Source organism: Apteryx mantelli, chromosome 6 (genome assembly GCF_036417845.1).
Source record: "Apteryx mantelli isolate bAptMan1 chromosome 6, bAptMan1.hap1, whole genome shotgun sequence".
Lineage (NCBI taxonomy): Eukaryota > Metazoa > Chordata > Aves > Apterygiformes > Apterygidae > Apteryx > Apteryx mantelli.
In genome coordinates this window covers 32,567,494-32,590,694 of record NC_089983.1, presented here as the reverse complement: position 1 = coordinate 32,590,694, position 23,201 = coordinate 32,567,494, and the positions used below count along the sequence as shown (strand labels likewise).

Below are 23,201 nucleotides of genomic sequence, written 5' to 3'. Positions count from 1 at the left end.
ATTTCCTGTGTGCAGCCAGTGCTGTCTTCTCCATTTCTCTAGCAGCCCTCAGAGCTGAAGGTGTCATGAGCAACAGATGAATAACTGGAAACAGAAGGGGATGAATTATGCAAGACCTGGTGATGTTGGTGCTCCTGGAGGAGCACTGGCTACCCCAGCGCGGGACAGGCAGTGAGGCCAGAGGGTCTCTGCATGCTCTGGGCAGGACCCTGGGCATGCTGATGAGTCCGTCGCTGTCCCCTTGCCCTTTAGGCCTTCTTCCTGTGTTACAAGTTTCAGGAATTGCAACAAAGCTGTGGTCAGCCCTGTTGCAATGCTGCAGAACGTGCTTGTGTGAGGTTGCAGTAATGAGGCAAGAGCCAGGGATCACTTCCTTCTTTCCCAAAAGCCCAAGCCTTGTCTGTTGGATCACAGCTGAGCATTCACCTCCACATGGCAGAGATGCAAGGAGGATTCACGTTAGCCAGCTCAGTACTGCCTTGTGGATGTCTCTGCAGAAGCATCTGCTCTGTAGATAAACCACGACCAGGTGGGCAAGTCTGGAGTCCCCTGGAAATGCAAACAATTTCCAATGCAGGAGCATCTTGCCAGCTGCTTTTCTCTGCCCTACCAACCTGCCCCAGTATCTGGGGAGTGCCTGAGCCTTTAATGGTTGGCTAGGTGTGTGCTATGGGGTGTTTGCATGTGGAAGTGGAGTCTACGTTATGCACACAGCTAGTCAGCCCAAGGGCCTGCCAAGAGCGAGAGCACGGCCTGGGGAAGCTAGCCTGGAGCTGCACGGATTGCTGTAGAGTCATTAAGAGCGGAAAGCAGGGCTGGCAGCTGGCCAAGCACTAGTGGATTTCAGAAGGGAACAGTTAACGTGATAGAAGATGCACTTAATAAGCTAGCCGCATAGCGGCTCCCAGGACACTCCCCTTACCCTAGCAGAGAGGAGGCAGAGCAGCTCCCGCCCGGGGGTCCGAGGTGGCGTGGCAGAGCGTAGGGGCACCTCGAGGAGGGAAGGGCACCGAGGCTGCGGCTGGGCACCGAGCTGAGAGACCGGGCGAAGCCCCAAAGCACGTGGGGTCCCTTGTGTTGGGCTGTGCAGGGCCCGGAGGGTCAGCAGCCCCGCCAAACCTCTTAGGCACATCCCCTGGCTGACGCGCAGTGGTGACGGCTGCTGGGTGCCAGAGGGTGACGGCGGTGCTGAGGTGACCCCTGGTAAAGGCAGAGGCGAGACCCAGCTTTCTGCCCAGCTGTTCATCCTGTACCTGGTCAGGCCTGCTGCCTGGAGGATGTTTTTTTCTGCCCGGAGAAGCTGCGAGGTGTGAAACCAGGGACGGCTCCCCGCTGGCAGGGCCATCCTCGCCGCTCCTCCCAGGCTGCAGGTCACTTGGGCTGAGACCCCATGTTGGACAGCCGTCCTGAGGATGCCGAGCTTGAACATGTTGCTGAGAGCTTCAAAGCGGAGTTACAGGCATTAGCAGCCCGGCTCCCTGCCCTGGCACAAGGTGGCTGAGTCCTGGCCCGGACTGGCTACTGAGGGCTCCTGCACGTATCCCTCCTGGGACAGGCGTAAAGGGGCTCATCCTTGGCAGCGTTACAAGGTGTTAATTAGCTGCCAGGGTAGGAAGAGCAGAGACTGGCCCGAGGAGTTAGCAGATGGGAATATAACCGCTGCTCTCCACGTGATGCTATGGAAAACCGCCTTGCCAGACAAGCCTGGTTTCGTTCTTCAAGATTACAAGTCTGACCGATGAAGGGAAATGCAAAGATGTAACCAACTTATATGGTGAAGGGTGTCCGAGTTAGTACCGCAGGGTGCTCTGACAACAAATGAGCAGCAGACGGTGTCAGTACGGTGCCTGGTTAAGCAGGCTGACAGCAGCACTTTAGGGTATCAGAGCATCAGTTCACAGTGGTGAATCATCATCAAACAGCTCCCGGGCTTCTGCAGGCATCCACGCCAGGCATCACTGATTTCAGCATTTTAATTAGTGGTCTTGAAGTGAATCCAGGATCACCGCTGATAAAGTTTGAGGTTGACAGATGGATTTGCAGAGTAATAAGTGAAGACAGGGCAGTCCCCAAAACAGCCTGGGCCATTTGGTGAGCTGTGTGCAGTGAAGTGATACCTTTTTATCTGAGGCAGTTTTCCTCTGAAAGCAGGGGCCAAAGCAGCAACCCAAGCTGAGCTGTGGCTGTGATGCTGTGGCAGCCGGGCTGATGCGTACCCTGGCTGGATCAGAAGAGGAGCAGGGAGAGACTGTTGCCTCTGTGCCTGGCATTGGCGAGACCAGCCCCAAGACGTGGCAAGCAGTGCGGGTCCAAAGCTGTGCTGGAAAACCGGAGAGGGCAGGAGGGGGCTGCCTGTGCCGATGGCAGAGATCAGTGAGATTTCCAGGAAGCGGCTGCTATGGGATGTGTGGGAGTGAGGACCCAGAAGAGCACGGACGTTTACCAGGACAGCAAGACCCTCTAGCACTGTACTAATGGCTCAATAAACACAAGTTCAAGCAGTGTTTTACCTTGCAAGAGCTCCTGAGGGGCTAGAATATCCCTCTGCAGCTACGAGAGGCATCTTCCCCGTTGTCCGGAGAAGCATGGGGCTGCTGGATCAGGCAACGGTGTGCAGAGCTGCAGGCCTTGGGAAGTGCCTACACATCACCTCGGGATCACAGGTCTGTTTGAGCTTGCTGCATCTTGGTCACTGAGCCCCTGTCCGTCCCTGCCAGGGAAGTGACGGGTTTGTTTGGGGTAACCAAGGTCCCGCGAAGCCCCGGCTGCGTTGGCATGGCTGTAACCCAGAGGACGAGCAGCACCTGCCCCACCAGAGCTGTCTCTAACAACAAAGCTTTCCCCGGTTATAAAGAGGAGCGCACGGCAGTCCGACGTCACACCGCCCCTGCCCTCGGCTGCGTGTCGAAGCTCTCCTCCAGGATGGTGAGTCCTATTGCACTTGGGATATGAGGATGGTGCTCTGCTAAGAAACGCAGCTCCTTGTCTTCCAGGGATCACGGCAGAGCAGGGGACAGCATGAGTCCAGAAGGGCGAAGGAGGGGCAGCAGCACAAAGCTGGTTCCCAGACACCAGGGAACTGGAGGGAACCCTGGATGCTGCCCACAGGAGACGGTCCTGATTTGGGACCATGTAAAGCAAATCAGAGCAAAACCTGCTGCATAGTGTGACTGGAGGGGGACAAGGGACCGGGCAGGGAGCGGGGGAGGGGGGGTGGTGAGGGAGAGGAGTCCCTGCTGGCAGCCAGGGGTGTGAACACTGAGCCGAGAAGCAGAGACACAGGGAGCCTGGAGAGGAGGAGGGGGTCACAGCAGTGGTGAGGAGTAATTTGGGGGCTCGGGATGGGGTGAGTGGGACCAGGCTGTATGCAAGTGTGGTGCAGCAGGGACCAGTCATCCAGCCGTCCATGGCTCTCTCAGCAGCGCTTTTACCTTTTCTCCCTAGCGAGAGTGCATTTCTGTCCACGTCGGCCAGGCTGGTGTCCAGATCGGCAACGCCTGCTGGGAGCTGTACTGCCTGGAGCACGGCATCCAGCCCGATGGGCAGATGCCCAGTGACAAAACCATCGGTGGAGGGGACGACTCCTTCAACACCTTTTTCAGCGAGACTGGAGCAGGAAAGCATGTCCCGCGGGCTGTCTTTGTGGACCTGGAGCCCACTGTGATCGGTGAGCGCAAAGTTCCTGGGAAAGCATATGTCACTGGGTGTCTGGCCGACCCCAATGTTTCTGATCTCTTTAGTCATTTAGTCCCCCTTGAGCTAGGTGGCCTGGAGGCTGTGTAAGAGAGTCACCTACCAGCCTCCTTCAGGGACAGGGACATTGTAACCCCCAGCAGCCCGGGATGGGCTCTTCCCTGGTGTGCCAAGAGAGCAGTCAGGCAGATGGGCAAACACTGACTCCCCTGTGCTGTGTTTCCAGACGAGGTTCGCACTGGGACCTACCGCCAGCTCTTCCACCCTGAGCAGCTGATCACTGGCAAGGAAGATGCTGCCAATAACTACGCCCGCGGGCACTACACCATCGGCAAGGAAATCATTGACCTGGTGCTGGACAGGATCCGGAAGCTGGTAATTATGCCTGGCTGTAGAGTCTTCTGCTTTTAAGCAGAGGAGATGCTGGGAGACTGGTGAAAGGTGTGGCAAGGTGATGAAAGCCTGTACTTCTGCCAGTGTGGTCCTTGTGTTTAATGCCTGAGCATCTTTGCCCACCAAGACTGTGATAATATCCAAAATGCATGTGGGCCACAGAGCCACAGGTCCCACTGCATGTGATCTTGGTTTCAGCAGCCTCTTTGAGTCCAGCTGGAACATGATGTTCTCTGCAGGTAATATCAGAGGTAAAGAGGTGCAGACCCTGTGCCCTCTATGCTGTGGTGGCTGATACACACCACATAAGGCTCTGTCCTTGCCCTAGCACTGCACAGCAAAATACGTTTCTGGCTGTGCATTGAATGAAGTCTAGCTGGACACCCATGCAGCTCGAGGACCATTAACAAGCTGCAAGAATATTTCCCTTCCCTGAAGTGGCAATAGATCTCCAAATAAGCTGACAGCTTCTTCCTTCATTGAGAACTGACCTTCCCTTGATTCCCACAGGCTGACCAGTGCACAGGCCTCCAGGGCTTCCTTATTTTCCACAGCTTTGGAGGTGGCACTGGCTCTGGATTCACCTCCCTGTTGATGGAACGACTCTCCGTTGACTATGGCAAGAAGTCCAAGCTCGAATTCTCCATCTACCCTGCACCCCAGGTCTCCACTGCGGTGGTGGAGCCCTACAACTCCATCCTCACCACCCACACCACCCTGGAGCATTCGGACTGTGCCTTCATGGTTGACAACGAGGCCATCTATGACATCTGCCGCAGGAACCTCGACATTGAGCGCCCCACATACACCAACCTGAACAGGCTGATCGGGCAGATTGTGTCATCCATCACGGCATCCCTGCGGTTTGATGGTGCCCTGAACGTGGACCTGACTGAGTTCCAGACCAACCTGGTGCCCTATCCCCGCATCCACTTCCCACTGGCCACCTACGCCCCCGTCATCTCTGCGGAGAAGGCCTACCACGAGCAGCTGTCGGTGGCCGAGATCACCAACTCCTGCTTTGAGCCGGCCAACCAGATGGTGAAGTGTGACCCTCGCCACGGCAAGTACATGGCCTGCTGCCTGCTGTACCGCGGGGACGTGGTGCCCAAAGATGTCAACGCTGCCATTGCCACCATCAAGACGAAGCGCAGCATCCAGTTTGTGGACTGGTGCCCCACGGGCTTCAAGGTGGGCATCAACTACCAGCCGCCCACGGTGGTGCCGGGGGGGGACCTGGCCAAGGTGCAGCGGGCCGTCTGCATGCTGAGCAACACCACGGCCATCGCCGAGGCCTGGGCTCGCCTCGACCACAAGTTCGACCTGATGTACGCCAAGCGAGCCTTTGTGCACTGGTACGTGGGAGAGGGCATGGAGGAAGGGGAGTTCTCCGAGGCGCGGGAAGACATGGCTGCGCTGGAGAAGGATTACGAGGAGGTGGGAACAGACAGTGTGGAAGGAGAAGGAGAGGAAGAGGAAGAATAGTAGGAAGTACATCACACTGGACTGAGGGAATTGGTCTTTCTTTTTTTTTTCACTTTAAGTAAAAGATTTTAAGTCACTCAGGCTTTTAGTTTGCTTATTCCACCCTCCTTTGCAGTTTCATTTCAGCTGTTCCTCGTGCAGTGGTGCCACACACTGCAATGCTGGGACAGAGTCCCGTCCCGGTGTCAGCTCCACTTTGCGATCTGAGATACGATTTGCCCCAGAGCATCCCGGGTTAGAGAAGTGTCCTGACATTTCCAGTGCTTGGACCTCCGCACATGTACTGCTTCATTCATAAGTCACACAGGTATCAGGGCCAAGGAAGGAGGATGGAGAGATCCTCGGTGTCTTCAGTGTCAGGACTGGTTTATGGGCCTCTGACACATGGCAGAGCAGTTTCTCAATCCACAAGTTCAAGAACATTTGATATGCTAGCTAAGGATGAAGAGCCCTTCTCCAAGAGCTTCTGAAGAAGTTTCTGCCCTTATCAGTCACTGTTCCAGTACACAGGAAGCTTATCCCTTTGCCTTTCATGCCTTCCTCATTTGACTTGCAGGGGGTTGTCTTATAAAGATGTTTGTGCTGAGTGAATGACACAATGTCTGTGAGAATCAGTTCATTTGCAGAGATGCAGAGTGCAAGGGTGAGGGCTGGTGCTATCTCCTAATGTTTTGTTGTAGGCCACCTAAAGATGATTCCCTTGTTACTTCCCTGTGAGGAGATAGGTTTAGCCTAAAGGGCTATGCAAACTCAGTGCGACACATTTCCATGGAAGATTTTAGCCACGGCACTGTCAGCACCGTGGGGCAGAAATCACTGCAGGTACCAACATTCAGAGAGCAACCCTGACGGTTCGCTCTACCTGTGCACCCCACAGAGCCTCTCCTCAATGCTGATCAGTCAACAGCTGACGTTGTTTTCTCACCTCTTTGTGCAGGGGCTAAATGATGGGTTTCAGTATTTAATTACCACTCAAGGTGTATTGAGGTGTATTTCCAGGGTGAGCACAGCACTGGGTGCTAATTAGTCATGTGCAGTGGTGGCCCCCCACTCTTGCCATGCCTCAGTGTCTGCAGAGACACCTGAGTGGCATGAACATGTACGTCCTCCGCTCTGACAAGCTCCTTAAGCCTCACCTCCTGCGGTTTTGCTGTCCAGTCCCAGGTTATTACCACGAGTTTGAGCTGCCTCCAGTATCTCTGCAGCCTTACGAGAGGGACTGCAGCAGTTCTAGTAGCAATCTTACCAGTGCCTAGCCCCTTCCCGTTTCTGCTGGGTATTTCTCTTTAACCCCCCCCCCCCGCATCATGTTAGCTGTTCAATTCCCAACTCCAGGAGCTGGGAGGACCCCTAAGGCATTCCCAGACTCGCTGTTTCCCAAGGCTGCCCCTTATTCTACGTTCCCAGCTGAATTAGTTTGTATTTAGCAGTATTAAAGCAGGTTTTGCTGCAATGTGGCCTTCTAATCAGGCGATTCTAATCCCTCACTAGTAGCAACCTGCCCCCTTTGCTAGCTACTACCTCACCAGGCTTAGTGTTATCCAGAATTTTTCTTAGCAAACATTTCTTATCACCGTGGTGCTTGAATCCTGGGGATCCAAGCTACAAAAGCCCCCAGCAGTATATCTTCCTGCTAACAAGTGCATTTTTGTATTTGCTCTTGATCCACCTGGCCTGTCCCTAGCAGTGCAGGATTATAAACAGGCTGGCATGACATGCTGAGGTAAATGTTTTGATAAAATACAGAAAATCAATCTGGAAAGGCCTCAGCAGCAAGGAGCCTGACTCCTGCTTTAAGGCAGAGCCACCTCTGCCTAAACCATCCCTGGCCCACAACTGCCTGAACAGCCTGTTCTTAAAATTATCCAGTAGGGATATGCCACAGCCTCCACTAGCAAGCTGTTGCAGCATCTAACTATCCTCACCTTTCGAAAGTGTCTGCCTGTGTCCACCCTACCTCTTGGTGCAATTTCATCCTTTTCCTTCTCATTCTGTGGTCATGGAGAACAGTTTATTCCATTCCTCTTCACAGCAGTATTGTGATTTATTTGAATGCTGTTATCAGTATCTCCTGCCAGCTTCTAAGTAAGGATGTCATGCCAACAGTGTTGTTTTCAATCAGCCAAACATATAATCATGCTGAAAAAAGACAGGAAGTTTGCGTGGCAATACCTATCTTCCCTGAGATAAGGCAGACCAGTACTAAATGCATTTTCCAGTCTTTAATTCTTTGCTGGCAGAATCCAAATTAATTCTTCTTTTATTTTTTTCTGGTATCATCAGCATTATTTCTAGGTTGACTGGTTTATTTTCTTAACTATTGGAGTAACTTCTGTCCTTCAGTTCTTTGGGATTCCCCCATTTTTCCTAGCTCTGTTCAAAATTAACATTAATAAGACCCTCAGTTAAATCCATTAATACTCTCAGTCCAGGCTTGATGAATTGAAAATGTTAATCTTAGCAGATGATGCTTTACATACTGTTTTGTTACAGATGGATCAAAACTGCAGCCTCCTCCACTGCATCCACAGCATTGTATTGATATTTAAGCATTGATGGCCATAGAAAACAGCAGACGGCTGCTTACTGGCATCATTTTACACTTCTTATTGATTTCTGCTAATGCAAATGCATTCACTCTATTTCCTCCTCTTTTATTTCACCCTGCTTGGCTTGTTCCTTACCTTTGAGCCAGGCCTAGCACAAAGGCAATGGGTGAAATTGGCTGCTGGTGTGCAATGACTGTGATTTCCGGAGGAAGCCTGGGCTGTAGTCGGCTGGCTGAATTGCCAAACCCACCAACCACCCGCCCCAGCTCTCCCCTGCCTCCCTTTGGGAGAGCGAGGGGGTGGCAGGACAGGCAGTTTGTGGATGGGGAGAGGGGCTGGTAATGGAAAAGTCAAGGCTGGTCCGGGTGGGAAGAGGTGGGCATGTGCAGGTGGGGGCCCGGGGAGCTGCAGAAGGGTATAAGGAGGGCAAGTGTTGATGGCCCCGGGGATTAGCCTTCATTAGGAGAGACTGGGGAGGAGACGACAACAACAGGATGGACCATCAGACCCCCAGAGAGGGAGACAAAAGATAGTGAGTAAACCCTAATGGCTCACCCGGGCTGGAAAACAAAAGCTCTCACACACTGTCAGCTCCTAAAGGGCACAAAACTCGCATTTAAAACCAGCACCAGGTCACCAACCTAAGAAATACTTGGAGGGTGTGAGGAGGTCTGGAGAGCAGGTGCCCCCAGTCCTGGGAGTCACAGCACGAAATCCTGGCCAGACAGAGTGTGTGTGTGCGTGTGCACGTGTGTGTGTGTGTGTGCACGCGCGTGCGTGTGTGTGCACATGCACATGCAGGCTGGTGAGTGCAGGCTCAGAGGCCATCACCATCATTAGAGGAGCTGGCACCCCGGCTGCGCCAGGCAGCACTTATGAATTGCACCCCCACATTTTGGATGGGACCTTCCCACTGGGATAAGTGCACTGCTGGTTCCCCAGCTGACCACTATGGGCACAGGCCTGTCTTTCCTGTTCATCCAAGGGAAGGGCGATAAATCTCAGGTTCTCACGAGGCTCAGGTGCTGCCGTGAAGCAGTGCCTAGGAGGGGCACGAGCACGTGATGGAGAACCTGTTTAATCACGGGCTTCTGTCACCTCCACCAGCCTGAGACTCTGTTGATCTGAAACCTGTGAGTGCCTTGGTGTTGTCTGGGTTTCGCCTCGGGCAGCAGCCCCAGAGCTCAGTGCAGAGGAGCGCTCCCGTGGGGTGGTGCCTCGGACGCACACAGACGCACAGCTCATGCCTTCCAGAGGGGCCGGCACAGATTGCTGAATCCAGCCCAGAGACAGTGCCCTACTTGAGTAGAAGGCAAGTCTGTCGCACTGATGTTGCTATTTCTCACTTCTATGTGCTTTTATGTCACCCTCTGCTAAAGCACCAGAGGGATATGCTTACCCTGATACCCTTAGTTCCTAGAAGATGCAATTCTAGAAAAGCCCACTGGGATAAACACAGAGCAGTTTGGGAAAGGCACGGTCAGGCACCAGGACACTGGGAGCACTGGAAGAGCAGGCACTGCTAGTGGAGAACACTGTCATTGGGACAAGTACCAAGAGCAGCAGGCAAAGAAGGGGGCTGGGCAGGAGGGCAAGGGGAGCAGGGCACGATGGTTCAAATGAGATGGTGGAACTGAGGGTAAAAGAATGAATGTGGATTTTAAAGTGGGTGCATAAACTTGTGCACGTCAAATAGGGAGGTGCAGGTGAACAGGAGCCAAGATGAGGCCCAAATAGAGGGGCGGGAGAAGGATAGAGAGAGGAGGGAGAGCTAGCACACAGCATCACGGATGCTGCAGCTCTGTGCTGCATCCGAGCTGCAGGTGGCCAGCGGGACATGGGCTGGCTGGCGGGTCAGCGGGATGCTCCATGCCACAGGGACGGGGATCCGCAGCAAATGCCTGTCACCTCCTTGCAGAAGGCCCCCAGCTGGATGAAGGGCTGGGACTAGCGCTGGTCATAGCTTATGTCCTGCAGACTTTTGCTGCCTCTTTGGGGACACTTGCTCACATCCAGGTACTTCTCCTCCCCACCTGCACTGCTGCCATCTGTGCTGGACAGACTGTCACGATGGGGGACTATGACAAATTGCTGTGTATTCCTTGGGATGCTTCTACCAATGAGATTAGAAAGGTGTAAGTAATTTCTTCTCAAAGCCTGCCTCCCTTCCCTCTGGGGCCAGACTGACCATGCAGCTGAGACTGGCGGCTCCCCTCGGCCCCGAGCCTCCCCGCGGGGCGCCCTGCTCTCCTGGTGTCACGTCCTGGCTCTCACTGGGAGCTGGTCTTATTGCCTCTGCCCTTCACAGAGCGCACAGGGGGTTCAGCCCCAGACAGCATCATGAGGCCTCATGGCCAAAAGGACATAGAAGGAAGAGCTGGGCAGTGCCCTGGGAGAACTGTGTCCAGCTACCTGCTCCTGCAGAAAGGCTGTGGGGTAACTGGGCTGCTGCGTGGGAAGGAGAGGGGAGATGGCTTCATGCAGGCGGGGTACGATTTGGGGGGCAGTGGGCATGCAACTCCCTGAGCAGTTTGCTCCACAGCTCAGACAGCTGCTCTAAAGAACACTGTTTTATGATATGTAACTGTCAGCTTTTAGGAAGCCTTCCTTCTGAGGAAATCAAAAGACAAAGTGTTGCATAGTGCTAAAAAAAAAAAGAAAAAACCCTCTCTCAGAGTGTGGTTTGCATAATATTACAAGAAGTTTATGATGCAATTCAGTTGACTTCCTGAAAGAAGGGGTAACCAGCATAGAAAAACTGGTCCTTTGGGGTCTAGCTTCACTCACTCAAAGGCTTTCTTAGCTTAGAGTATTTCATTGGCATTTTCACAGCCTTTGAGAGCTAACAGCAGGGCCACAACACAAGGGGATCTCCAGAATTTGTAGAGAAATAAAGATCTTCTTGAGTCATACTTGGAAACTTCAAGAGAACTGTAATTCCCCAGGTGTAAAAACTGCACAGACCACATTCCTGCTGAGAGACAGCGCTCTGGAGACAGTGCAGCTGAGCAAGGTTTCTCCAGCTAACAAACATTCTGCAGAAATCCTAGTTATCAGGTAGAGCAACTGATCAATATCCCATATGCCCAAAGTCCACATTTCGATGTTTTTATGCTCTTCGTAACTACTTTCCAATATTGTAATCAAAAGCTAACCTCGTATTTTGAGAAAATAATCTTGATTTCTTCTTTAAATTGTGCCTAACAAAGTGCCTGGTCTCACAGAGAAGACTCTATTCCTTTAGGGACACCAGATCCATGTGCCCAGGACAGAGAGGATACCTCCTGCCATCTGACTGTTCACAGTCAGTCTGCTCCATGCTAAAGAAGGCACCTAGTAATACCCTCCATGGAAAGAGCTGGACCAAGGCCCTGTAGGGATAACAGGCTGAGAGCAAGGTGGAGAGACCCTGGGTCCAGCAGGGAGATATTTGCCCCTACGGCCCCAGTCTGACTCTTTTAGACACATGCACCTTCCCGGGAAGGGCAGCAACCCTCAGCTCCCCAGGCAATGTCCTCTGCTGATGGGGGCCGAGAGGAGCGCAGCACCATGTCTTCAGGGGAGGCTGCAAGGAGGACACAGGCAGCAAAAGCATCAGCCCTGAAAGCGAAAATAGCAGAGAGGGGCTGAGTCAAAGGAATATTGACTGAAAGAGCTTGTGAGACTGGTACCCGAGGAGAGGGGGGGAAAAGGGTGAGCTGCCCCTGGAGCTCACCAGGACACTTTGGTTGCTCAAAGCCACTGGGCTGCGCGAGACACCCCAAGGGATGGGGGGAACATCTGCCCATTGGAGTCTGGGCATCAAACGCGTGTGGAGTGTGCATTTCTGAATTGTGCTTGCACTGGGTTCACAGCCTGTGCGAGCTGGACAGGCAAAAGGACGCGCTGGGACTTAAGGCAGCCAGCTCATGTCAGACCTAAGAGAAAAAGGCAGGGAAAAGAGAACAGGAAGCTGTGGCTGAAGGTATGCTCTCCGTGTGAGACAAGCTGGCTCTCTTTAGCCACTGCAAGCTGTCTGGGTTTGCTCATTTGACCAGAGGAGCAATTGTGGCAGCTCAGGGGCAAGGTCCAGTTGGCACAGCACCCCCTCTCCAACCAGTGGCCAGCTAGAAGTGCTGTGAGAAAAGGTGGAAAGACATGCACAGCCGTCCGCCCTGCGTATATCCTCCCAGCCCGCAGAGCCTACTGCACCCCTCCTGCACCCAGTGGTGAGAGGAGCACAGCTAGGGCACCCCACAAGGTGCAGGCTGGTTGCTGGCTGTAAATACACCTGGGGTAAAGCACCAGGAAGGGGGAAAGCTAATGGAACAAAGAGGTTAGAGGCAGTGCAAGAGCAAATGTGGCTAAAGCATTAATAAGTAAAGGAAATCTGGAATGAGAAGAAGGTTTCAGCCATCAGCACAGCAAGGTGCAGGGGCAGCCTGTCTCTGAGGACATTAAAAAGAACTAAGTCCTTCTCTCTGTGTACCCTGGTCTCAGGGGTGAGGGACATATGTGCTGCGAAGAGAGCAGCAGCGTGGTTCCCAGGCCAGCATGCCAGGTTCCCTCTCCTTTTCCCCAGCACTGAGACCTCTCTGTCCGGTGGTGATGGAGCAGGCTGACTCCCAGGAGCTCTGGGGCCTTCTTTTCCCTGCGTCAGCAGCAAAAGCTGAGGAAAGGAAAGCGAGGTTTCCTTCCAGCTAGGTCCTGGTGGCATCTCCCCTGGCTTCCCAGCCAGCAGGATGGGGCCCCCTGTGAGCCAGCCTGTGGCTCCATCTAGTGCCCATACTAGCCCAGCCCAGGCCAGCCCGGGCCAGCCATGCACCCAGCAGGGGGCCCTCATTGCTGGGCAGATGGGCCAAATCCGAGCCCCAGCACCCAGTGAAGGCACTCTGGTCGGGGGACCTGCCCCAAGAGCCTGGTCCACGCTCTCAGACAAGGCTTGCTGCTCCTTGCTGTCTCCTGGTTGCACAGATAACAGGGAACCTGTATGATCACTATGGCAAGGACAGGTTCCGGGTCTTGCTCCCTGCAAGGATCCCATCGTGGGAGACTGTGATGAATGTGTCTGTTCTCTCCTGTCAGGACCGGCAGTTGCTGATGCTGGAGGCCTAGGCTCCACGTATGCTTTCTGTGGAGCTGATGAGGTCTTTAGGAGACACAATCACTTTGTTGACTTGTTTGGTAAATGCTGGCCTGGGCTCGCTCCCCCTGGGGCAGCTTAGCCGCTGCCTGGCAGAGCTGTAGCTTCCTGCTGGGCAGTCGTTCAGGTGCCCTTGGAGCTTGTGCTGACCCAGGGCATGCCGTGGGGGCTGCTGCCCTCGTACCGCAGCCCTCCCAGGCCTGTGAGCCGCGGCAGGTCTGCGTGCCGGGGTCGGGGCCCTCCCCGAGGGACAGCGGGCCGAGAGGAGCCGAGGAGACAGGGAGCGCGGCCCAAGGGAGCCCGGCACAACGCTAGCGCCTGACGCACCTTCTCCCTGGCGCCATCAGCCTGGCCGCCAGCCCTGGCCAGGCCTCGGCTGGGCTGGCAGGAGCTGGGGACGGATACGGGGCGGTGATCAGCTGATCCCCTGCCAGCTGGGTGAGCCGGGGGCCCGGGCACCAGCCGTGTCCCCACTTGCAGCCACCCTTGGGTCCCTGGGGCCGCGCTGGGGGCCCGAGCCCGGACCACCCCCGGTGCCTCCGTGGCGGGGCACGGCAGGCCTCGGGGGCCAAGAGCCTGCAGGGAGGGCTCAGCACGCAGCAGGGGGAGGAGAGAGGGGACAAGCTGCCCCGGGGGTGAGCGGCCCGTGGGGGACGGGGCCCAGCCGGCGGCCCGGCAGAGAGCCGTCCTCCGCGGGTGGCAGGGCCAGGCCCGCTGAACGGAGGAGCAGGCCGGGAAGCGGCGAGGCCGGGCGAGGCGACCCTCGGCGGGCCCAGGCGGGGGGGAGGCGGCGGGGCGGGCGTTCGGCGGGCGCCGCCGCCGCGTTCTGCGCTCGCACCCGCCGCCCTGTGACGTCAGCGGCGCGCGCGGCCGGGCCGTGACGCCACAGAGGCTGCGGCGCGGCGGTTGGCTGCCGCCGGGGCTCGTCGGCGGCGCAGCCCGCCCCGGGCCCCGCGGGAGGCGGAGGCGGAGGCGGAGGGGGAGGCCGGCCGCGGCCGGGCGGCGCGATGCGGGCGGGCGGGCTCCGCTGCGGCACCGAGGTGGGCCCGGGCCCGGGGCGGGCGGGGGCGGCGCGGCGCGGCGGGGGCGCGGCGCACGGTGACCCGGGGGGGGCGGGCGGCGGCCCAGATCCGCTGGCCGCAGCCCAGGGCCGCTCGCTCGCCGGTGCCGGGGGTGGGCGGAAACTTCCAGCAGCTGCCGGGCCCGAGCGCCGTGGCAGAAGGGGGGCCCGGGGGGGCTCGGGGCCCCGGCGCCCCGGCACCGGGCCGGGCCGAGCGGGGGCCCGGGCGGCGCCGCCCCGGCCGCCGCGGGGCGCGTTACCGGCGCAGCCAAGCGCCGGGTGTGTCCGCCGAGGCGGCTGCTCCTGCGCCGCTGAACGCCTAATCCGCTGAGGCCTAACAGCCGCTAAGCGCCTTAGCGCCGGGGCCGCCGCCGCAGGCAGGGCCCGACGGCCGCCCTGCAGCCCGGCGTCCTCCCCTGGGCCGGAGCCGGGGCTGGCGGCGGCTGCAGGTGCCTGCGCCTCCCCGGAGGCCGGCGGTGTGCCGGGGCTGGCGGCGGGAGGGGTGCTGGAGCAGGGCCCCTTTTCCCCTGGAAAATGGGGGAGGCTGGATACAGCCCTACGCTCCCCGTGCCCACTGGTACAGGGGTGCCGGCACCCCAAATATCCGTGATGCACAGCGAATGTCACCAGGGAGCTGGTTCCCTTCTCCCGTTGCCTCCCTGGCTCAGGACAGAGCCACCCGGCGATGCGGGGGCTCTGCCACGGGCTGCTCCCTGCAGGAGCGGGGAGGGGAGCCGGGGAAAAGGGGAGCACGGCCAGGGACAGAAGTGAGAGCAGCCCGTGGGGAACAAGTTGGACGAGAGGCACTTAGCCGGGTGGAGAGGAGACCAGGAGGTCACAGAGGCAGAGCGCAGCGTCTGTGCACCCTCTTCTTCCCTTGCCCAGGTGCAGCCCGAGCCTGGGGGCAGGACTGCAGAGCAGGCCACCCACCACCTCTGAACAAAATCCCTGCAGGGAGAGGCAGAGCCTCTTCAGGAAAGTCCAGCTGGCTCTGTCCTGGCCATTGCATGGGCACGAGGAGAGCTTGTCCCTTGCAGATGTCCCTGCTGGCACCCCATGGGGGTGGATGCCTGCCCCCGGGATGCCGAAAAGGCAGGGCCAGCCCAAGGGAGGGTTTGGGCAATCGGGGTGACGCAGTTGGCCGGGATAGTGGTGTGGCAGCAGAAAAGGCTCAAGCTGCGCGTGCTTTGAAGTGGCTGAGCTGGGTGGTGGGAGGGTCTGAGCCCTGCTGTGCCTGGAGATGGGTGCTGGAGGGAACTGCCTGTCTTAGGGACCTGTGGGGTGGCTGGTGCTCCTTGGGAGGAGAGGACAGCCCATCCATGATACTGGGCAGGCCTTTGCTCTTGCCCCTTGTGCTGCTTGGCTAAGTCTGAGGAGCCCCTGATGTTGCCTTCTATCCCCAGTGACCCTGAGGGACGGACACGCGTCATGGTGGACTACTACGAAGCACTGGGTGTGAGCCGGAACGCCACCGCCGATGACATCAAGAAGGCGTAAGTCCAGGCATCCCAGCTCAGCCCCTCTGGATCCTGCCAGCTGCTCCTGTCAGGAAAGGGCAGCCAACCCCGGTGGTGCCAGCAACCGGGAGACTCGGGCTGCCTTCTGGGCTCTGCCACTGGGCAGTGTGGAGAGGGCCCTGCTCCAGAGATGACAATCTGCCCTTTGTTTCTGTCTGTTTTCGCAGTCTCGTGCTGCGTGTTTACAGAGGCCAGTGTGGGGCTGGGCCTCTCTGCACCGCTGCTGTCCCACAAAGGCCTCTCTCGGGCGCTTGGTCCCTTTATCCCTGGTCTGTGCTCAGCCCGGGGCTCAGCGCGGGTGCAGGAGCTGGGGGATTGGGCAGAGACCCAGCAGCGGCTTGGGCACAGGTCAGGAGGGAGCGCTGACTCTCCTGGTCCTGCCGGCATTGGAAAGAGTCCCCTCTCCCTCCTCAGGATGTGGGGATGGCAGAGGGAGGCTGCTATGTGGGGGGTTCTGCTGGCCGGAGGGGAGCGGTTTGAGGACGTGGGATGAGGAGCAGCGTGTCCCCTCACCACGATGTGATCCCCAGAGCAGGTGTTGGCAGGGGTCCTGTGCCATGCCTCGGGTGGCCTCAGCTACCACAGGGAGATGGGGCCTCCCGGCCTGTCATCCTGCAGGGCGGATGAAGGCTTGGTGCTCTCGGAGGGGTGAAGGATCCCGGCTGCAGAGGGGACAGGCACAGTATGAAGGGGGGCTGTCCATGCCTGGGCAGCTCAGCCCTGCGGCGAGCCCTGGTGACATGAGTGTGACAGTGGCTGCAGGAGGGACCCCAGCAGGAGCGGGTCAGTCAGATTCTCTCTGGTTCTGGAGCTCCCTGGTGCAGGGAGCTGCCTTGACCCTGGCACACAGCCAGGTTCACTCTCCGCCGGCGGTGGCAGGGCAGGCGGGGAGCTGGCCAGAGGAAGAGGACTGTGAGATGAGCGTTGGGGTTTTGTGCAGTGTCTGAGCAAACAGGCTTCATCCAGGGAGGATAGGTGCCAACTGGTGGCTTGTGCCTAGGGGAGATGGGGGACAGAGCAGGGGCAGAGAGGTCCCTGCTGGAGAGGGGATTCCTAACAAACTCAGTGCATGAGGGAAGCTGGGCAGCCTCAGTTATCCCCAGCCAGCTGCAAAGGGCAGGAAAAGGCTGCCTTGTGCTCGCCTGCCCCCAGGAGACCTGTTTGTACTGTGGGGGGCAGAGAGGGGGAACACAAGACCCCCTGGTCCATATGCACATGCAGCAGACCCAGGAAGGCTCTGGAGCAAACCTATGAGTATTGTCAGACCTGCTTCTGCACAGGAGCTGAGACGGGCACAGCCTGCAACATGGGATCATGCCACAAATATTTGCTCTGGAGGCAGAACCAGTTTAGGAAGTTCCTGCCTTGCCAACAGCTGTGCTGTGACCCAGATCCCTGACCTGGCTAAAACAGACAGAGAGACAAAAGTCGGCTTGAAACTGTGTGTGATGGCACCCTGGGGAGCCGGAGACCTCACAGACCTCGGGCCTGACCTGGGCAAAGTGACGTGGGGCTTGTCAAGCCACAGGCGAGATACCTGCTGGGTGCCTGGGACCCTGCACAAGTGGAGTCCGGCACGGCCCTGGGGACTCCTATTAGCCATGCCCGGGCTGCTGGGCCATTCGACCCAGCTGAGTGGGGAAGAAACAGGAGCTGAGTGGGTGAGGATGAGCTGGGAGCTGTCAGACCGCAGGCGCTGAGCCGTGGTGCAGCACGCATTGATCTGATGCTCCTGTCCAGTCAGTGGAAGGAAGCAGGATGACGGGGTGATATGAACAGACCTGGGGGGAGGCAGGGGGTTGGCTGGAGGCCTGGCCCAGCTCAGTGATCTGGAAGCAAGCGCGAAGCATCTGCAGAGCTAACTCGTGGTTGCCACGAGGATCAGTGAATGATGAGCGGGGTGGGCAGGCATGTGGGGCATCTGCGCTGCCTGGCGAGCTGGGCTTGGTCCAGTGAAGTGCATTGCAGTGCAGTCAGACGCAAGGATGTATAACTATGGGAATAGGAAGCGCAGTCAGTGCTGCATGCAGGAACCTCCATGCATGAGAGGAGGCCCTGCAGGAAGGTTTGGGGTCGGTGTGAGTGAGACCCTGCTGTGGTTCTGTAGGGAAGTCAGGATCAGTGAGTCTGTCTCTTTGTATATGCACCATTACTGGGATGACGCCTGGGATGCTTTGGCCAGCTCTGGGGCCGTGCTTTTAAGAGGGACGTGGTAAATCAGAGAGAAACAGCAGAAATGAACTGCTGGCTGGGGAGATGCTGGAGAAGTCAGAAACGGAGGGCCCTCTGTTTGCTTGCCAGCTGAGGCTTCTGCGTCAGGTGCGAGGTGCTGCTGTGCTTGCACAGGTCAGCACCACAGCTTGGGGGGTCAGCGTAAACCTCCGTGGTGGGTGAAACAGGCTCAGAGGTGCCCCTGCCTGTCGGAGCCAGAGGTGAGCCCCTGGCAGGAGCTGTGTGCTCAGTGGGGAGCACTGGCTGTCCTGGGAGGTCTTCACCTCCTGAGGGCTGCTGTGTGCCCTTTGCTGACTGTCCGTCTGTCCGGGCTGTGCAGGTACAGGAAGGCAGCGCTGAAATGGCACCCAGATAAAAACCCTGACAACAAGGAATACGCTGAGCAGAAGTTCAAGGAGATCGCCGAGGCCTACGAAGTGCTGTCGGACAGTAAGAGGCCGTGGTGCTGTCCTGTCTCTGTGTCCCCATCCCCTCCTGACCCTGACACCCCAGGGTGTCCTGCTCTGTGCTCCTCTGGGTGGTGTCCCTGGACTGTGTGAAAGCCCGTGTCCCTGGGAGGTAGCGGATGTCTCCAGCTTTGCTGCTCAGCATGTGGGACTTGGTTACCTCCCCACGGGTCCTCCAAGAAGGCTCTTGTGAGTGAGAGACACTGCAGTGCTGCACAGCCTCCCAAGCCGATGCCTTCCCACTGCGGCGAGCTCAGCCTTGCCCGAGGCCCTGGCTGCGGGAGCTGGGGCTTTGGGAGTGGCGCAGGAGCAGCAGGTGCTTGTGCCGCCCTCCTCCGCCCTCCTCCTCTCGCTCCTTGCTGTTCTCTGTCTCACCTTGTTGGGGGAAACATCACTACTTCCTGCCCGTGCCTCCAGTTTAGGTACCACTCATGGTACCTGGCTTTCCCACAGCCTCCATGTCTTCTTCTTGCAGAGCAAAAGCGTGATGTCTACGACCGTTATGGCAAAGATGGCCTCATGGGTGCAGGTGAGTGGGCTAAATGGGGGGCCCCAGGGGAATTAATGTGCCTCCAGATAGAGCGCTGTGTGAAGACGACCCTGGTGGGGGTCTGTGTCCCTTGGGTGTGTGGAGCTCCCTGCCTTGCCCAGCAGGTCCTGCAGGGGTTCCCACCTGCGGCACTGCTTAACTCTACGCTTCTTCTCTCCACCAGGGCCGGGGGGCTCCAGGGCTGGTGCCGGAGCCCCTGAATTCACCTTCACCTTCCGCAGTGCTCATGACGTCTTCCGGGAGTTCTTCGGTGGGCGAGACCCCTTCGCCGACTTCTTTGGTGCGTGCGGAGCGGGAGGGGGGCGGTTCTGGGGCACTTCCCTGGTCCTGGGGCAGCCACAGAGCTTGGGGATGGGACGTGCTGTTAGCGTGATTTGGGAGCCAGCCCTGCGGCGAGCTCCCTCCAGCAGTGCCCTGCCCCAGGCTCACCAGCCAGTGGGCACAAGCTGGGACTGTGGGCTGCAGTGCCTCTCAGGGGGCATCAGGACGGGGCTGACACTGTCCTCTCTGCCTTCTAGATGAGATGTTGCCCTTTTCTGACCTGCGAGGACCTGGTCCCCGGCAGCATGGACCAGGCCACTTCTTTTCTCCCTTCCCAGGATCCTCAGGTAGGAAATGTTGCCAGCCCCTGCCCTGTGTGGGAGTCCCAGATGGCTGCATCCCCCTACCCAGAGCTGCCAGGCAGTTCCAGCCTTGCATGCTCTCGGCTGGGCTGGCCTCGCTCAGGTCCCTTGTGCTGTTCAGACCTGGGTAGTATCTGTGCATGGTCTGTCCCCTGCCTTCCTCTCACCCCTTGTGCCCTGCTCACCCCTGGGCCTGGAGGGCTGCAGGATCTGGGCACTGACCTTGTTGCCCTGTTCTCCAGATTTCTTCACCTCATCCTTTGTCTCTGGAGCTGACGCTGGCCTGGGCTTCCGCTCTGTCTCCACCTCCACCACCTTCGTTAACGGCAAGCGCATCACCACGAAGAGGTGAGGGGCGGCGCAGCGCTGTGGCTGAAACAGGCGGGCCTCAGCACCAGGAGCCGCTGCGGAGGAGCAGAGCGCCAGGCTGGATCTGACCCATCCGTCCCTCTGGTCCCCGCGCTGGGGCCCTGCACTGTCATCTCACCTCCCCCCCGTGGTGGGTGGTCAGTCCTGGGCCCCTTCCTCCCGTCTAGGCTGGGTAGGACAGGAGGGACCCTTCAAGCTGGGGCTGGCTCTGCCCCAGCATCGGCTGCATCCCCCTTCAGGGATTTCCCCCGCTGTAGCTCGCCTTTGTCAGCAGATGGGGTTGCGTGGCTTGCTGGGCTGCCGCTCGTCACTGTGATGCTCTGGCTGTTGACTGTCTGTCTGTCTGCAGGATTATCGAGAATGGGCAGGAACGGGTGGAAGTGGAGGAGGACGGGGAGCTGAAGTCGATCCACATCAATGGTGAGAAGCAGCACCGCAGACCCCAGAGCATCTTGTTCGGGACTGGCTGTGCTGCCTCCTGGCACCCGTTTCCTTTGGGGAGCCCCAGCTCCCTTGGGGTGGCTGTGAGGCGCTGTGTCCCAGCTCAGCTTTGGGCTGAGCCCTGATCGGCCCTGGTTCGGGGCTCTGCCTGGGGGGGTCAGCAGGAGGTGTCACTAGGACCCTGTGCAGCCACTGTGTGGAGCTGGAAGGGACGTGACATCCATCCCAGCCTCTAGCACTCGCCCGGCCCCGAGCCTGGTGGCCTCTGCGAAGTGCAGAGCTCTGTGTAGTCCTGCGCTTGTGGCATTTCCCAGGAGGGGGGCTGAGATGAGGTGGGGGGTGCAGGAGCTGTTGCCAGCACCTAGGATCAAAGGCCAGCATCTCTGCTGCAGCCCCCCACTTACAGCCACTGCTAACGTCCCCTCTCCTGGCAGGTGTCCCCGACGACATGGCGCTGGGGCTGGAGCTGAGCCGCCGGGAGCAGCAAGCCCTCCAGAGCCGGCGGCCCCCCTCATCCCCGGCGCCCGCCCCACACCGGCCCCAGAGCTCCTCACCCGTCTGCCTCTACACGGACAGCGAGGACGAGGATGAGGACTTGCAGCTGGCCATGGCCTACAGCCTCTCCGAGATGGAGGCAGCGGGGCACCACCGAGCAGGTGCGCAGGGCCGGGGTGCCCCGCCGGCGCCAGCGCGCAGCTCGGGCACCCCTTCTGCCGGCAGAGCCCGCAGTCCCCGGGGTGGGCAGGAGCTGGAGCCGCCTGGGGCTGGCAGCCCTATCGCGCCGGGGCACGAACCTGCCCCCAAACCAAAGCAGTGGCACTGCCGCCTGCTATGAGCGTGACACTGGGGGCCAGGGCAGTGCCCCCCCGGAGCAGGGTGCTGGGGGCAGCTGCTCAGCCTCCGTAGGGCATGGGGAGGAAAGAGGTGCCCGGGCCGGAACGGGGCCCCATCACACCATCGCTGCCCGGGGCTCAGCTGCCCCCTTGGCTCCTGCTGCCCCCAGCAAAAGACTTGGCTGCCCCTGCTCTGCCTCTTTGCTCCTCTGTGGGCGGCTGGGGGGACTCTGGTGCAGGGAGGGACCGCCAGGGTTAGTCTGCCCCACAGCAGGGGGTCGTGGTTGGAAGGTGGGCACCTGCAGCCCCCGGCTGGCCTGCCCATACCCTCCCTGTTCTGCCTGTCCTTGCCTGCACTGGGGGATCCCCAGTTTTGTCACATGCTGGGGCAGGCAGAGCCTGGTGCTGCCCCGCAGGGCAGGTTGGTGGGGGAATTGGAGGTCACCCCCTGCCCTGAGCAGCCCCCAGGCTGCTGGGGCGGCAGGATGAGCCCATGGCGCCAGGGCCGTGCCCTGACGGCGTGGGGGCCCCTACGTGGTTGTCTCTCCTTGCCGGCCCTGTGCGAGGGCCAGGTCCTCAGCCTGTGCCTCCCGGCCGCTGCAGCCCCCCCTGGGCCAAGGGTTCGGGGGGGCTGGGGTCGGGCCCCCCCCCCCCGCAAGGAGGGATGCGCGCGTGGACGCTGCTTGGTGCCTTGTGTCTGTCTCTCTCCCGTCCGGATGCCATTGCTCCTGCCTCTACCCCCTCCTCCTCCATCCCTCCCGCTGCAGACCCTGCCTGCCTTCCCCACTGCCTCCCCTCCAGGTAACCCCCCTCCCCACAGGGCACTGTCACCCCCTCGGCCTGGGGGCACTGTCTCTCCCTGCCCCACCGCTTCCTGCAGCAGTGACCCTCTGCGATGCTTGCAGGGCCTTTCCACCTCCTGCTTTGGCCACGGTTTCCTTGGACCCCTGGCTGTTTCCTCCTTGGCCATTGCCCACGTGGGGCCAGCTGTGGGGCAGGGACAGATTTTGTCCCTTTGCCCCGGGGCTCACATGCGAGATGAGGGCACAGCCCCACTTGCAGGTAGGGGCCAGCTGGCTGCCGCGCTGCGCCTTGCCTTGGCTCTCCTCCTCCTCCTCCTCCTGGACCTTCCTCCGCTCCCTCCCTCGTCGGTGCCGGGCCGAGGGGGCCCCCCAGGCCTGGCGCACGGCGGTGCCCGCGTCCCGGCTGGCTGCCACACGCTGCCGGCGCTCGGTTTCACCGGATGTGTTGTGCCCCCCCCCCGCTTGTCTCCCCAGGTGTGTTCTGAGGCCACTGCGCCCGGGGGACCCGCGCACGCCCGCTCGCCCACGGAGGCTCTCCGAGCCAGGACTCCGCTTTGTCCCTGCACGGCCACCCCCTCCGCCCCCCTCTCCCCCCAGCTCCCTCTGCCTCCACGGGGTGGGGGGGACAGGCCTCACGGCCGATCGATGCCCACGGGCTTGGGGGGCAGCGAGCAAGCATGCCCCGGGCACCCCAGGGTGCTGGGGGTGGCGGAGGGGGCCGGGGGCTCAGAGGGGCTGGGGGGTGGGAGAGGGGAGTGTTGTAGCTTAGACCCAGTAGCTGCTGTTGGGCCCCCCTGGGGGGGGGCACAGGGTGCTGGTGGTGGGAGGCCTAGGTGGGGGCGAGGGGGGGCTGGTGGTGGGCAGTGAGGGGCAGTGAGGCTGGGCCTGGCCAGTGGTGATGCTCAGCCCCCGGGGGGGCAGTGGCGCTGGGCCCTGGCCCCCTCCCTCGCTGCCAGGCCCGAGGAGGGTCTCCCCCTGCAGCCCCCCAGCCCCCTCTGCCGCCAGCAGTCAATAAACCCGTTTGCAGTAGCTGCCGCATGTGGGGTGTCTCTGGGCCGGGGTGGGGGGCTCGGGGCTGCAGTGGG

The 23,201-nt window shown here is 59.4% G+C and overlaps 2 protein-coding genes across 4 annotated transcripts; both read left to right on the top strand.

Moving 5' to 3' along the window:
• Nucleotides 1-3,531: 3,531 nt before the first annotated feature.
• LOC106499235 (tubulin alpha-1A chain) lies at nt 3,532-5,571 on the top strand. The gene is made up of 3 exons (XM_013960658.2): nt 3,532-3,667; nt 3,920-4,068; nt 4,597-5,571. Exons 1-3 carry the CDS (start codon nt 3,547-3,549, stop codon nt 5,569-5,571), a joined length of 1,245 nt encoding a protein of 414 aa, XP_013816112.2. The 5' UTR covers nt 3,532-3,546.
• An 8,622-nt stretch (nt 5,572-14,193) lies between these two features.
• On the top strand, nt 14,194-23,145 carry DNAJB2 (DnaJ heat shock protein family (Hsp40) member B2). 3 transcript variants are annotated; one of them, XR_010884596.1, is made up of 11 exons: nt 14,209-14,282; nt 15,706-15,795; nt 18,371-18,480; nt 18,973-19,026; nt 19,211-19,327; nt 19,566-19,655; nt 19,913-20,018; nt 20,389-20,459; nt 20,915-22,114; nt 22,219-22,375; nt 22,591-23,145. XR_010884596.1 is itself a non-coding variant. In XM_067299159.1 (10 exons), the coding sequence occupies exons 2-10, from the start codon at nt 15,731-15,733 to the stop codon at nt 22,599-22,601; spliced, it is 846 nt and encodes a 281-aa protein (XP_067155260.1). In that variant the 5' UTR covers nt 14,209-14,282; nt 15,706-15,730; the 3' UTR covers nt 22,602-23,145. The 3 variants fall into 3 exon arrangements, 1 of the variants encoding a protein (XP_067155260.1); XR_010884597.1 differs by having other exon boundaries at nt 14,194-14,282; nt 20,915-22,375; XM_067299159.1 differs by lacking the exon at nt 22,219-22,375 and having other exon boundaries at nt 20,915-21,136.
• Nucleotides 23,146-23,201: the final 56 nt, after the last annotated feature.